At 34.8% G+C, this 14,019-nt stretch overlaps 1 protein-coding gene across 1 annotated transcript; it reads right to left on the bottom strand.

Annotated features, from left to right (window-relative positions):
* LOC149791206 (uncharacterized) lies at positions 1 to 5,417 on the bottom strand. The gene is made up of 2 exons (XM_089969670.1): positions 4,857 to 5,417; positions 1 to 4,094 (listed from the first exon to the last, which is right to left on the bottom strand). The coding sequence occupies exon 2, from the start codon at positions 4,059 to 4,061 to the stop codon at positions 1,878 to 1,880; it is 2,184 nt and encodes a 727-aa protein (XP_089825796.1). The 5' UTR covers positions 4,062 to 4,094; positions 4,857 to 5,417; the 3' UTR covers positions 1 to 1,877.
* Positions 5,418 to 14,019: the final 8,602 nt, after the last annotated feature.

The raw sequence follows: 14,019 nt of genomic DNA, 5'->3' as shown, positions 1-14,019 counted from the left end.
TTTATGAAAGACTTTTTTATAATCACACGACACTATATTATGGCATACACTACCAGATGTACAAGATGACTGACTGACATGTTTCAATACATTAATTGAATAACACAGTAACAATAAAAAAAACATGTATCGATTTAAAGGACTGCATATTAGTACGATCCATTTGCTCGTCTGGTACTACATTTTCTCTTCTTTCAAACCTTGAATAGAAGTAACCATCATTCGAGGATTCGTTTTCGTGTGTCTTTATGGAGACTTCTCCAGTTGGAATACTTTATAGGAAAAGGTTATTATTAGTACTACTGTAAATTTGATGTAAACAACGTTTATTTTCGAAGTTATAAAACGCATTCATTTCAACATATTTTTTATGAACAACTACAATTTAAACCTAGCAGCCTAACAAACAAAAAATAACTCTTTAGCAAAGCTATTTCCAAACTGTGTATTTATTTATCAAATTCATATATATATATATATATATATATATATATATATATATATATAATGTTATACTTAGCATCTTTGAGTAACAATACATCGTACTATTTTCATTCTTAAATCAAGGCCGAATTGCCAGGTTCACGTAAACATCCTATTTTCAGTCTAAATACGTCATGAAAGTTGTAGGCAGGTCACGTAAACATCACGTGATCTAGGGAATACATTTGTGCTGTAAATATGTCATGATCGCCCTTGCTGGTGATTGGATAAATTAAGGTAATTCGAAAAATAAAACAATTTAAATGTTTGGGAATCTTTTCTTGAGATTCAGATTTGTTTATGTGATGTTAATTAGTTGCTTATATAAAGGATTTAAAGCACCGTGTTATTGATGTCTGCTGTACCAGTCTAGTAAGAGTCATAAGAGGAATTAAAACACCGCGTTATTGATGTCTGCTGTACCAGTCTAGTAAGAGTCATAATAGGAATTAAAACACCGCGTTATTGATGTCTGCTGTACCAGTCTAGTAGGAGTCATAAGAGGAATTAAAACACCGTGTTATTGATGTCTGCTGTACCAGTCTAGTAAGAGTCATAAGAAGAATTAAAAAACCGCGTTTTTGATGTCTGCTGTACCAGTCTAGTAAGAGTCATGATAGGAATCTAGATTTATTGATTTCTTATTCGTTGAAAGTCAGAGCTGAAATCATTTTTTTTTTTTCTCAACAGACAGTACCTTACTGGATTGCCGTCAAACATTCAATGACTTAGGCATATATTAGTTTCCCTGAATTACCGTGAAACATTCAAGGGCATTTCTGGCATTCAACATGCACTGGATTTACCTTGAAGTAAAAGCGTGTGCATATTAAAACAGTGTTTCGCCTGTGGTGCTAGCAAATAAACACATTAGATCTTTTCGGATTACTAAGAAATTGATAGCATATTTAGGAAATTCTAGGAATTCATACCATAACGAAATCAATTTAATTTTAGATTATAGTTATGTAGTTTAAGCCCCCAATGACGTAATAAAATAGGCATTAATATAGACAGTATATAAACATCTCGACTAATTGGATACCCTATTGTATGGATATAGTCGTATGTGAATGACAACGATGGAATTTTAAGTGCAAGTGACTGTCCGAAACACTGACAAATCATATATGTTTGTTGTGCCATAGTTTATAAAGAAAATTGTATTTTCTGTTGTTGATTTCTGGTAACACAGTAGATGTAATATTCTTCAATGGATAGCAAATCTACTAGAAATATACCAGGAAAATATTAGAAGGAATTCTTAGGGACTAAAAAATGAAAGCAATAACAGCAGACTGGAATAAATAATACACCTAAAAAGATATCCTTCTCCTTTTGTGTGTGCCCAAAACAAATTATGTGCCTGGCACATTAAGGATCCTAAGGAATAGTCAGACCTTTCCACTTTCGTCAAGCAAGCGATACGCAGTAACACACAAATGGTAGCAGGCTGCATTTCCAACAGTTGGTGTTATTAACAAAGAACGGACAAAGCATTCGATCGCGTGTCTCATTCTACCCGATTTTGAGTAACACAATCCTAGTAGATTCAGAGCTCTGTGTTCTTCAAAAGATCCTTCCATGTTCTTAACGGCATCAATTAAATGTGTGAGTGATTCTTCAAGCTCCATCGGCGTCCTTGAAGCATGCGATACTTCAAAGTGCAAATATCGGGCGTACACTACAGGATGTATCAGGCAAAAGTTCCAGTTCATATATTTGCCCAGCAACGTACATTCATACTGAAGCCCTTGCGGTACACAGAAAACGTCGGTTGATGTAAAAACCATGTCACCAGAAAACGTTGATCTGGTAATTTTAAAGTTATTGTCTATCAATTCCGTTTGATTGCCTCTTGCCGTTGAAAATAGTGATGTACTTGATGCTTTTCGGCATAGTCCACCGTAGAATAAAACCCTATTTGTCGAGAAAATGTCTCTCAAAATTGTTTCAGCTTTTTCAGTAGAACCGGAAATGAAATAGAATGTGGACATGTATAGACGTCCACACAATCCGTCCATGTTAGCTGCATGATAAAAACAGGTATTGGCGGCATACGTTAGTTCCGCCTTCCTGGATTCATTGGTTGAAATGCAAAACTCATCAAGGAGAGTCATCCCTATTCTTACTCCAAGGAAACATCTCGTGGATTCCATAAGGTGTCTATCGATATCTGGAGGAAGTTTCATGACAACTTTCGCCGTGTTCTCTAAGGCTTGGAAGGACGTCGGAAAACACGCAATTGTCGCATTTAGTTCCGACGTTTTCGTGAGTTTTGGTATCTGTTCTAACTCATGGAGCAAACCGGGAACATCTGCCACCAGATTCTGGTTTGCATTCATAAAGGCGATCAAGTCTTTGTGACAAAGAGGCCATAATCTAACATATTTATCCCTTGTGCTATTTCGAACAGCGTCACATTCCAGAATGAATGATATTAGATTTTCATTAATCTCAGATATTTTGCTCATTGTATTTTGTTTGAGCTCCTCGTCCTCAAATTTTCCAAACAACAAGTTTCTTTTTCTAAGAAAATAATGAGACAGGAACGTAGAGTCAATGCTTTCGCGCAACCGTATCAAGCATCGACGTATGCTATATAGTAGTTCCGGTGGTGTCCACATCTCCAAGCCCTGCTCTTCAGAAATCCAGAAAACTATTGTCTTTAGACAGTAGGAACTCAGTTCGTCTTGAACTATGGCATTAAGATATTCTGTTTTCAGACATTTCAAGATGTTGTAGCACTGAATCTGACAATCATTAAAACTCCATACAAGTTCTCTCTCCGCAGGTACAAATGCAAACCGCCATTCAAGGTGTTGTGTCTTTGATTTTGGGTCCCCGACAGGCAGTATGTAACATGGCATCATTCGGATGGCTTCAATCATTTTAGCACTTGGCCAGCTTTTATCTCGCTTTCTCTCCAACCATTCCTCCGCTTCCAATGGCCAATTAACACATTCTACACCGAAAGCTGAATCACACTCACCGGCGATGAGAAACGCCAATGATGACTTATTATTGTATAAAGTTGTTGTGCATGGGCCGTGAACATAAAAAGATGGTTTTGTCATCCCCAATGAAGAGAACTTGTCCGTATTCTTCATCAGACGGAGATGGAAATCCATATACTTCTCACTAGAAATATACCATTCTGTGTTTTCTGCCTGAAAGAAATATTCTTCGACAATTTTACGAGTCACCAGATCAGTTCCATTTGGACCAACTTTTGCATGTTCTTTATTCATTAGAACAAGTTTTGTGTATCCCGGCCGTACGTCTCCTGTTTCCAGAAGAAAGGTGTACCCTGATTGCATATCAGCTTCCTTCAGCCTGTTGACAGCTGTAATATCAGGGTCTATACGCATGTAATCTACGTCGCTCCCCACAGTTTCTGAACCTTCAAATGCGCTTCCAGAGTGTAACATTCTCTTACTGTGAAGATGTGTGTAGATTACTTCCATGATGTAAGTCCATGAGCGTAGGGTTTTAAGTCTACTCTGGCTTACACCATCCATCTTCAAGACTCGACACAGCTGTTCAGAAAACCTCCTTTGAGCAGCACCCTCCGTCATATTCAGGCACTGTATTCTAGGTGAACTGTAGAACTGTAACATAAACAAAAAATGTATTCTTCTTGTATGTGCAACATAAGTTTGACTTCAAGGTTCATATCAACATATACATACCTCATGATCGGGTGTGTGTGTGTGTGTGTGTGTGTGTGTGTGTGTGCAGACAGAGATGATTATGATTAAGTTTCTAAAGCTTTATCTCTAATTAAACTTAAATCATTTTTCTGTTGTTGTTTTTTTCTTCATTGAAATCATGTCGTTTTACCAAGTTCTATTAACTTCTTTCATAATCATATCTTTCGTGATATTTACATTCGATTTAAAACATTTTGTTGTAATAACAAATTATCTCAAACATACTAAAATGCCATTGAAATACATTACTTACCAGAATAATATGTAATGTACTGTAAACATTATATGAACATGAAATTCGGTAAGAAATATTTGGAGAATGCAAAGATATAAATTGCTTTTTTTGTACGATAGATAAATCACTGGAGGGAATTAGTGGGTCTTTGGATTGGCGCGGATGGTGTGTGTGATAATAGGTGGATGACAACTTTGCACAACGTTCCTGAACTTAATGTATCAAGTCTTATCTTCACTAAGTATTGAGTCATTTGCACAAAATGGAGATACCTGCAGTGTAGTTGCCCTCTACGTATAAACGTAAGACATAACTAAAACTTACCTCGTATAGCTTGTCATCTACGTTACGATTTTACTGCATTATTTATTTCCATACACCTAATTGACGGTAACCAGAAGTCAGAATATGAATTTAATACTTACTTTTCAAGAATGTCCAAGATTGTCCGAAATATCAGCAGGAACTCTTGAAGTGTAACTGGATTTATACGACATTATCTAAACTTCGGTGAACCCAGACGTAAACCAAATGGCGTGATTCCAAAATCAATAAGGTCCCAGATGGCATAATTCCAAATAAATAGTCGTGAGGGTCATCTTTTGTGACGTGCTCATTTGCATGTAGAAAATAAAGGCGCCTAATATCATTCGTTATTGTTGTGTTGCCGTGTAAGTGCTGTCACACATTTTCGATGTCTTATTAAACCATCTTGACAATGCGTGTTAAAGCTAAACTAGCGTAAGTCTCTCATTTCGTTTGTTCGTGACGATGGCAAAGGTCTGCCAATGCTAGCACCGACGTTAATGCATATGACACATCACTCATGTGATCCCTTCTTTCTTTAATATCCCATATGAATCCGTCTTTAAGTTCTATATAATTATATTACAATTGTTTTGAAAACGGTTGTTATTCCTTTTCATGACAAAACAAACCCATACTGCATAGCTTGTTACGTGACAACATGGCGGTGATATCCAGGTAGAAACTGTAGCTTATTCAAGCACTATGAATGTAAGTTTCTCGCTTGAGTAAGCAAAGCGCACCTTAGAATGGAATAGCTCACATAAACACTTTATTATCAAGCAGACTTACTTTCTCAATCACATAATACAGTAAATATTATGTACAACACTGACGAAGCACACTGAGAGATATACATTACGAAATTAGTAACAAATATCAGTTGTATCCAAGAAGAAGTAAATTAACATGTTAGTTCCTGTATGTGTATTAGTCTCTTGCCTGATATACATGTTAGTTCCTGTATGTGTATTAGTCTCTTGCCTGATATACATGTTAGTTCCTGTATGTGTATTAGTCTCTTGCCTGATATACATGTTAGTTCCTGTATGTGTATTAGTCTCTTGCCTGATGTACATGTTAGTTCCTGTATGTGTATTAGTCTCTTGCCTGATATACATGTTAGTTCCTGTATGTGTATTAGTCTCTTGCCTGATGTACATGTTAGTTCCTGTATGTGTATTAGTCTCTTGCCTGATGTACATGTTAGTTCTTGTATGTGTATTAGTCTCTTGCCTGATGTACATGTTAGTTCCTGTATGTGTATTAGTCTCTTGCCTGATATACATGTTAGTTCCTGTATGTGTACTAGTCTCTTGCCTGATGTACATGTTAGTTCCTGTATGTGTACTAGTCTCTTGCCTGATATACATGTTAGTTCCTGTATGTGTATTAGTCTCTTGCCTGATATACATGTTAGTTCCTGTATGTGTACTAGTCTCTTGCCTGATGTACATGTTAGTTCCTGTATGTGTATTAGTCTCTTGCCTGATATACATGTTAGTTCCTGTATGTGTATTAGTCTCTTGCCTGATATACATGTTAGTTCCTGTATGTGTATTAGTCTCTTGCCTGATGTACATGTTTTGGTCTCCGGTACCGAATGTCATGAAATAAAGTACCATGGGCAGCAACATAATATATATATATATTTTCTGCCAGGTTGTTTTGCTCACTCTCGGTTCGTCGGTCGTACATATTTATGATCTATATGCACGTTCCTTAAGAGCAATGAGTAACTTAAATCCCCCATCTCAGATGTCTTTAAAAAATACAATATGGCGGGGAAACCCATCTGTAGAGTGCCACACTACAATTTTGGATTTTGCATTTTTTTCTCAGGTTTTCCTCACTTGTTATCCTGGCTTTTTTTTATAAGTACGTTGTATATCTTCGGTATTTTAAAAGAACTTTTAATTCTCTTTAGTTTGGCTTATGGCTGTATTTTGGATTTTAGAGTATACAGAATGGCATGACTTCAGATGTGCATCTTCCCCCCACCCCCACCCCCCAAAAAAATATAAAAAATTAAACAAATGTGAATCTATAAAAATATTGCTAGCTCAGCTGGTCATTTTTACTTCCCGGACATCAAAATGCAAATTGTAAAAAAATACGAGCCGACACTATATTTTTGCAATTCACTGAATACGATTTCAGAAGCTGGTATTGCCTACTCTGGCATGTTTTGTTTTCACTATTTTAATACATAAGAAAGAAGATGTAATTTAGGCTAATTCAGTCTGATATTTTGTGTAAATGGGAGCAGTTATTTTGGTTACCTATGTCTTAGATCATGTTCAACTTCCACAAGTAAAATATTTAAAGTAATTTAAAGCCAGAGTAAATGAAAGTAACATAGCGGTATGCCAACATTATCTCCATTGTGCATAGCGGTATGCCAACATTATCTCCATTGTGCATAGCAGTATGCCAACATTATCTCCACTGTGCATCTTGCAAGTGCAAACAACTTCACCTTACAACTGTCGCTCTCTCATAAGGACATAACGTCCCTAATTAAAACAAAACTCATAAATCCAAACAATCCAAGATGGCAGCCAATCAAAGAAGTCATAAAACATTAAAGATAATGGCCGTCAAACCATAAGTGCGTAAGAAATATGCGAAATGTACATACATTTTGTTTGCGTCCAAGTTGGATTCTTAGGGAGGGAAACGAATTTTCATTGGAAAAATAACAATGACTATAAAAAGCACTAAATGTCCCCTCTTCTCCTCCTTAGCTACCTCCCTACTTCCTTCCGCTCTTCCTTTCCTTAAGTATGATACAAATTGTCGACATATTTGGTTCCGCTCTTCCCTTCGTTAAGTATGATACAAATTGTCGACATATTCGGTTCCGCTCTTCCCTTCGTTAAGTATGATACAAATTGTCGACATATTCGGTTCCGCTCTTCCCTTCGTTAAGTATCATACAAATTGTCGACATATTTGGTTCCGCTCTTCCCTTCGTTAAGTATGATACAAATTGTCGACATATTAGGTTCCGCTCTTTCCTTCGTTAAGTATCATACAAATTGTCGACATATTCGTTTCCGCTCTTCCTCTTCCTTTCGTTAAGTATGATACAAATTGTCGACATGTTCGGTTCCGCTCTTCCCTTCGTTAAGTATGATACAAATTGTCGACATATTCGGACCTTATCGTCAAAAAGGTTTCGGAACGCTTCAGATTTTGTTTCGAAGTAAAACAGAAGAAGAAAAAAATCGGAATACTTTTGATGTTATCGTGAAGACAATAATTTTTCCGAATACTCGGACTTACTGATTGATTATAATCAAAACTTATGATAGTCTCGGATTTATTTATTAAACGCAAAGTTTCATAATATTTCAGATTTTATCGTTTAGTAAAATTCAAAAAGATCTAACTATTTCGAATTGTGCAGTGTTAAATTTACAACTTCGGGGCCCCGGGTGGTTGAGTTGTCTAGGGCGTTCGAGTCTCAGTCCCAGTCATTATGGGCATGTGATAAAGCTGCAAGATGCTTTGCGTGGGTTGGTGGTTCTTACCGGGGTTTTCCTAGGTTCTTCCTCCACCAACTTTACCGGCTGTCAGGTATAGCCAAATCTGAGCTGATAAATGGTGTTAAACGCAATACATAACAACAATAAGATTTTGTTCTAAAATTATTTTCTTTAAGATTGTTAAAAAACACACTTCCCTCATTAAAGAATCTTCATATTTTTTTTTTACTTTTTAGTTTGATAATGCACTTTTGGGCAAAACATATTTTTTTCTCAATTTGTTCACTTAAAAATACATTTTTCATGAACAATATGTTTATTTTCCATTTTTTGTATCAACAAACTTTATCTTTAGTAATATTCTGAGGTGTACATTTTTCTATCAATTTTTTTTTATTTTTAAATTATATTAATGTCATTAATCTTACATTTTTCATTTTGTTTGGAAATATATTTAGTTTCCTTTGTTTTGATCTAAATAACAGATATTGACGAGTTATTTCCCTTCATTTGCAACATAAATTAAACCAATGCTTTAAAAAAAATTCCATTTTTGTGACCCTGAACCAAATCCACTTTTATGATTTGATGGTATTTCTCTTAAAGTTAATATATAGGTTGTGTCCTACCAAACAGACCGTAACATATTAGCAGTGTCCTACCAAACGTACAGGCTTTTCGTGAAATTCAAAGATTCATAAGGGTCTCTCTTTGTACTAAAACATCATACTTACTTAAATCTGTTAACGCGCCGTCTTCCATTATTTTGCCTTTGGATATAATTTCGCATCTTGGTTTCATTGTAATATATAGCTTGCCTTACAAATGTAATAATCGCAAGGATTTTGGGAGCAATTTTTTCTGAACCATAGTCTAATCTATGTTGTCCGGGGCACCTACATCTATCGAATTAAAGGTTCATTTACTAATTTTCAAAAGAAAATTGACTTCTTTAAATAAAATATTCTTATTTTGGAAATAATATATTGCCTTCCAATGATCATAACTCGTTATTGTAATTAAAATCATGTCTTTTTACACATTGGTTAAATATTCTATTTATAAAATCTAAATTTTGAAAAATTTCTTTTCACTAGTACATTTATTTTATAGATAATTTAATATTTAATATTTAGCCTATACTCTTTTTAAATCTGAGTTCATTCTCACAATGAAAGGCTAATATTTCTGCAGTTGATTTGATTTGATCAGGTGTTGCATTTTTAAGTAAATTATAGTTTTGCTTATAATTATTGAATTGAAATGGAAATAACAAGAAGTACATGTCTTCAATAAAATCTGACGTTCTTCTGCTTTTAAATCCTCCAATTTTAGGCAATTATGTTTGCCAAATGTAAATCATACTTTGATTTACATTTTGTTTCCGCTACTAATTTATATCTTTAAAGTATAGTTTTTAAAATGAATTCGTACAAAGTGTAAATAAAAATGCGTCATATTTGCTAAAAGACTTGTCTTTATACATTGTCAACAGGCATTTTAATACATGTCTCCATACATTGACAATGAGGGATTTTAATACATGTCTCTATGCATTGACGATAGGGATTTTAATACATGTCTCTGTACATTGTCTATAGGGATTTTAAGACATGTCTCTATACATTGTCTATAGCGATTTTAAGACATGTCTCTATACACGTACAAAAGGGATGTTAATGCATGTCTCTGTACATTGTCTATAAGGATTGTAGTACATGTCTTTATACATTGACAAAAGGGATTTCATACATGTCTCTATACATTGTCTATAGTGATTTTGTACATGTCTCTATACACTGGCAATAAGGATATTAAAACATATCGTTATACATTGTCTATAGAGATTTTAATACATGTCTCTATACACTCACAATAGGGGTTCTAATGCATGTCTCTATACACTGACAATAGGAATTTTAATGCACGTCTCTGTATACAGACAATAAGGATTTTAATGCGTGTCTCTATACACTGACAATAGGGATTTTAATACATGTCTATATACATTGAAAATATTGATTTTAATGCATGTCTCTATACACTGACAATATGGGTTTTAATACACCTCTCTTTAAATTGACAACAGGGATTTGAATACATGTCTCTGTGCATTGTCTATAGGGATTTAAATACATGTCTCTATACACTGACAATAAGGATTTAATGCACGTCTATATACATTGACAATAACGATTTTAATGCATGTCTCTGTACACTGACAATAAGGATTTTAAAACATGTCTCTGTACATTGCCTATTGGGATTTTAATATGTCTCAACTTATTAACAATAAGGACTTTAATACACGTCTCTATACACTGGCAATATGGATTTTAATACTTTTATTGATATATTTGGAACATTGTTGCTCAATTTGTAATATAAGGGAATTATATAAGTGCATACCTCGACGGTAAACTACTTTGTGGATGTAAAATTATAGTTAAATAACTGAATGATTTTATTTTGTGGATGTAAAAGTATAGCTAAATGACTGAATGATTTTATTTTGTGGATGTAAAATTATAGCTAAATAACGTGGCGCTCAGCATTACGAGGTTAGTGTTAGGACTGGTCGGTCTGCTGTCGGGATAATGTGACTGGATGGGACATCATGCTACATGTCTGCTGCATGATGCCCCAGTACAAGACATCATTATAAACTTTCACACTGAAAACGTCGAAGCGATATGACTGAAAAATTGTTAAAGCTACGTTAAAAATCCAAACCACACACACACACATATCACAAATCCAGAAGTACAGAATTATCTGAGTGAAGTCACAGATTGATTGTGCTTTTGTTCAAATATTATTGAAAACATTCTGATATGCCAAACTTCTTGATGTATCACAGTGGTATAATTCAGAACGTCTTTGAATGAATTTACAATAGTTCCAAAGTCGTGGTTTTGTACAAAAAGATAAATGAACACTTCGAAAATCCAATGAATAATTCTTAAATACATAAATACTTTAAAAATATATCTGAATACAACGTTATATAATTCAAGTGAATGAACGTAAATCAGGAATGTATAACTTTGTTCATCAAAACCTTATACAAAATTTTAAGACTGAATAGAATCACCAGGATGTATGTCAGAAGTTCATTTTCATAATATCTACGTTTTTGCAAGGAAGCCCTGTCATTGAACTTAAATATCAGTAAACAAGCTGATAAACGTCAGGTATCCTCAACCATGGACAAAAGTCAAGCACAAAATAAATTAAATATACATAAATCTTGAATATTATCAAGTTAAAATGCAGATTACCAGGCAATATACTTCTTGAGCATGGACATAGAAATCGAAAGGGAACTTGTAGTACCGGATGTTTTTGTTTAAATATAAACAATGATGAAATTGTCCTGACATATGTTGCTAAATGACATGATCTCTGTTGCATACCATCTTTATGATGAAATGGTTACTAAGTTATATACGTTTTATCAATGAATGTAATATTGACTTGTCATCCAATAGGATCTTTAGCATCGGCGATTGTAAACTCGGCAACACTTTCCACTATTTATTAAAACATGAAAAGTTATTTTTTCTGCTTGACGGTAAGTTTACGTATTTGCTTATTTGATAAAGTTCATTTTTAATACTTGCTTCAATTGAAAAGGTTTGGAACTTACAAGATTCTACATCAAGTCGACTGTGTACTCTATTAAATGAAAACAAGTTTAGTTTATGGTAAAGACGAAAAAAATTAAATTCTGCCATCAAAGAAAGACATCTTTAAATTTTAAATCTTAATTTACAAATCTATTTGAAAATTGCAGTGTCTTCATTCAAACATCCATAATTATCCTTGGAAGCAGTGTTAAATCCAAAAATAACACTACCTTCTCTACAGTGTATTAAGTTATAATAGGATTGACTGTCATCGGTTAAAATAGTAATAGGATCAAAAGGAATGGCAGATAGCGTATAGGGTTTAATAACTATGGAATAATAACAATGTTATTTTTGATAAGTATAACTGGAATTCTTCTACACGACCCTCTTCATAGTCACGTTTTGTGTCCAACTGTAGTTATGCTCACTTTTCATTTTTTTAGTTTCCGGCATATGTTATTGTGCACAATTTTATCACATTCTCACCATCTTCGAAATAGCCAGATATCAGAAGAACTGTGATACATTTAAGAGAGCCACAATGATGATGGACAGATTGATCCGATATCCCAAGTTTTGACTGAGTGTTACATTACTGATGCAATAGACAAGTTTACAGGTATCTGGGCAGGTATATATAATTTTTTATTCGTACTGGAATGACTGTAGATACATGAGAATTAATTACAAGGTCGTCATGCGAATGTGTCTGCTACATACGAGAGCATGTAACACCGACTGAGTAACATCATTTATTGTTCATGTGTGGTTAGTCGTGAGGGAATATGGGCTCGTGTATGCAGGCAAGGCGATGAGTACCGTTTACAAGCAGACCTGGATTCGAATCTCCGTAGAGTACGACTTAAAAAATATCTAACTTGTATGATAGTATTATTTGTATAAAAATATTAATTATGCCTACTATAACCAAGCATTCTTCTATAGCAATAAAGGGATATCACATTCCGTTCTGTCTGGTGTATATTGACAATTCTCTCTCTCTCTCTCTCTCTCTCTCTCTCTCTCTCTCTCTCTCTCTCTCTGTCTCAGCCCTACTACGGGAAAACATAAATCATCAATATCTCGTCAAATCAGCAACCATCGAAGCATCAAAACAGCAGCTGAATTCAGTTTCCACAGAGTAACAATTACAAACGTTTGACTCTAAATTAAATAAGGATAAAAAACGACTCTCTGCCAAACTATGCAAAGTCAGAGAAAGAAAACTTAGAAGTCATGATCTACAACCAAATCACTGTTGTGAAGAAACTTCAGTTGACGAAATTTCTTCTAAAAACGAACGTAAGAGGAAAGAAATCGCCATAAAAGGAAGAATGGCAAGCACTCTATAGCAAAACTAATTCAGCTGTAACTAACTCAGTGGTCAATATCTCAGAGTTAGAACTTACGTCCAAAGACATATGACGGAGATAAGCATTAAAAGGACATCAAAGAGTTTAGCCGTCGATTAAGACTAAAGGCCCATTGTGCCTTGCAGCCAATAAGTAAATCAAAGGAAATATAAGCTGCGACCATCCCATATTCAGAAAGAAAAGTAAATTTACCCCACCAAAAAGTTAAATTCGAAATCTAGAAGCCATTAACAACTCAGCTGAAAACGACACTTCCAAACACATCAATCACACTAACAGATACTCTAATTTGACAAAAGAAGAAACAGATGCCCTATGCTCACTGAAAAGCAGAACGGCATCATAATTAAGCCTGAAGATAAGGGTTCTGCTGTGGTCGTTATGAATAGGGAAGACTACATCAGTGAACCAAGTAGAGGTTGGTTCTACCAAAAACAAGACCATGATCCAACACTGGACTATGCAAAAACCATCACTAATATTATTGACGAAACTTACCAAATCGGACATATTGAAAAGCAGACGAGAACCTACTTAAGCCCATAAAACTCAAGGGCAGGTAGATTGTATCTTCTACCTGAAATCCACAAACAAGGAAACCCAGGCAGACCTATAATCTCCGGTAACGGGCATCCAACAAAAAGGATATCAGAATATTTGGATCATTTCATGAGACCACATGTCCACAAATTACCATCATATCTTCAGGACACGACAAATTACCTCATAAAAAGCAAGGCAAGCGAACCATTACTGCCAGATACATTGCTTGTTTCCTTTGACGTC

The sequence above is a fragment of the Sinohyriopsis cumingii genome, chromosome 9 (genome assembly GCF_028554795.1).
Source record: "Sinohyriopsis cumingii isolate HCF-2022 chromosome 9, ASM2855479v2, whole genome shotgun sequence".
Lineage (NCBI taxonomy): Eukaryota > Metazoa > Mollusca > Bivalvia > Unionida > Unionidae > Sinohyriopsis > Sinohyriopsis cumingii.
Note: the sequence above shows the minus strand (reverse complement) of the source record. Positions and strands in the feature narration are given on the sequence as shown.

Coding starts and splice junctions, on each gene's coding strand:
- LOC149791206 (XM_089969670.1), bottom strand. CDS start 4,061: ATGACGGAGGGTGCTGCTCAAAGGAGGTTTTCTGAACAGCTGTGTCGA.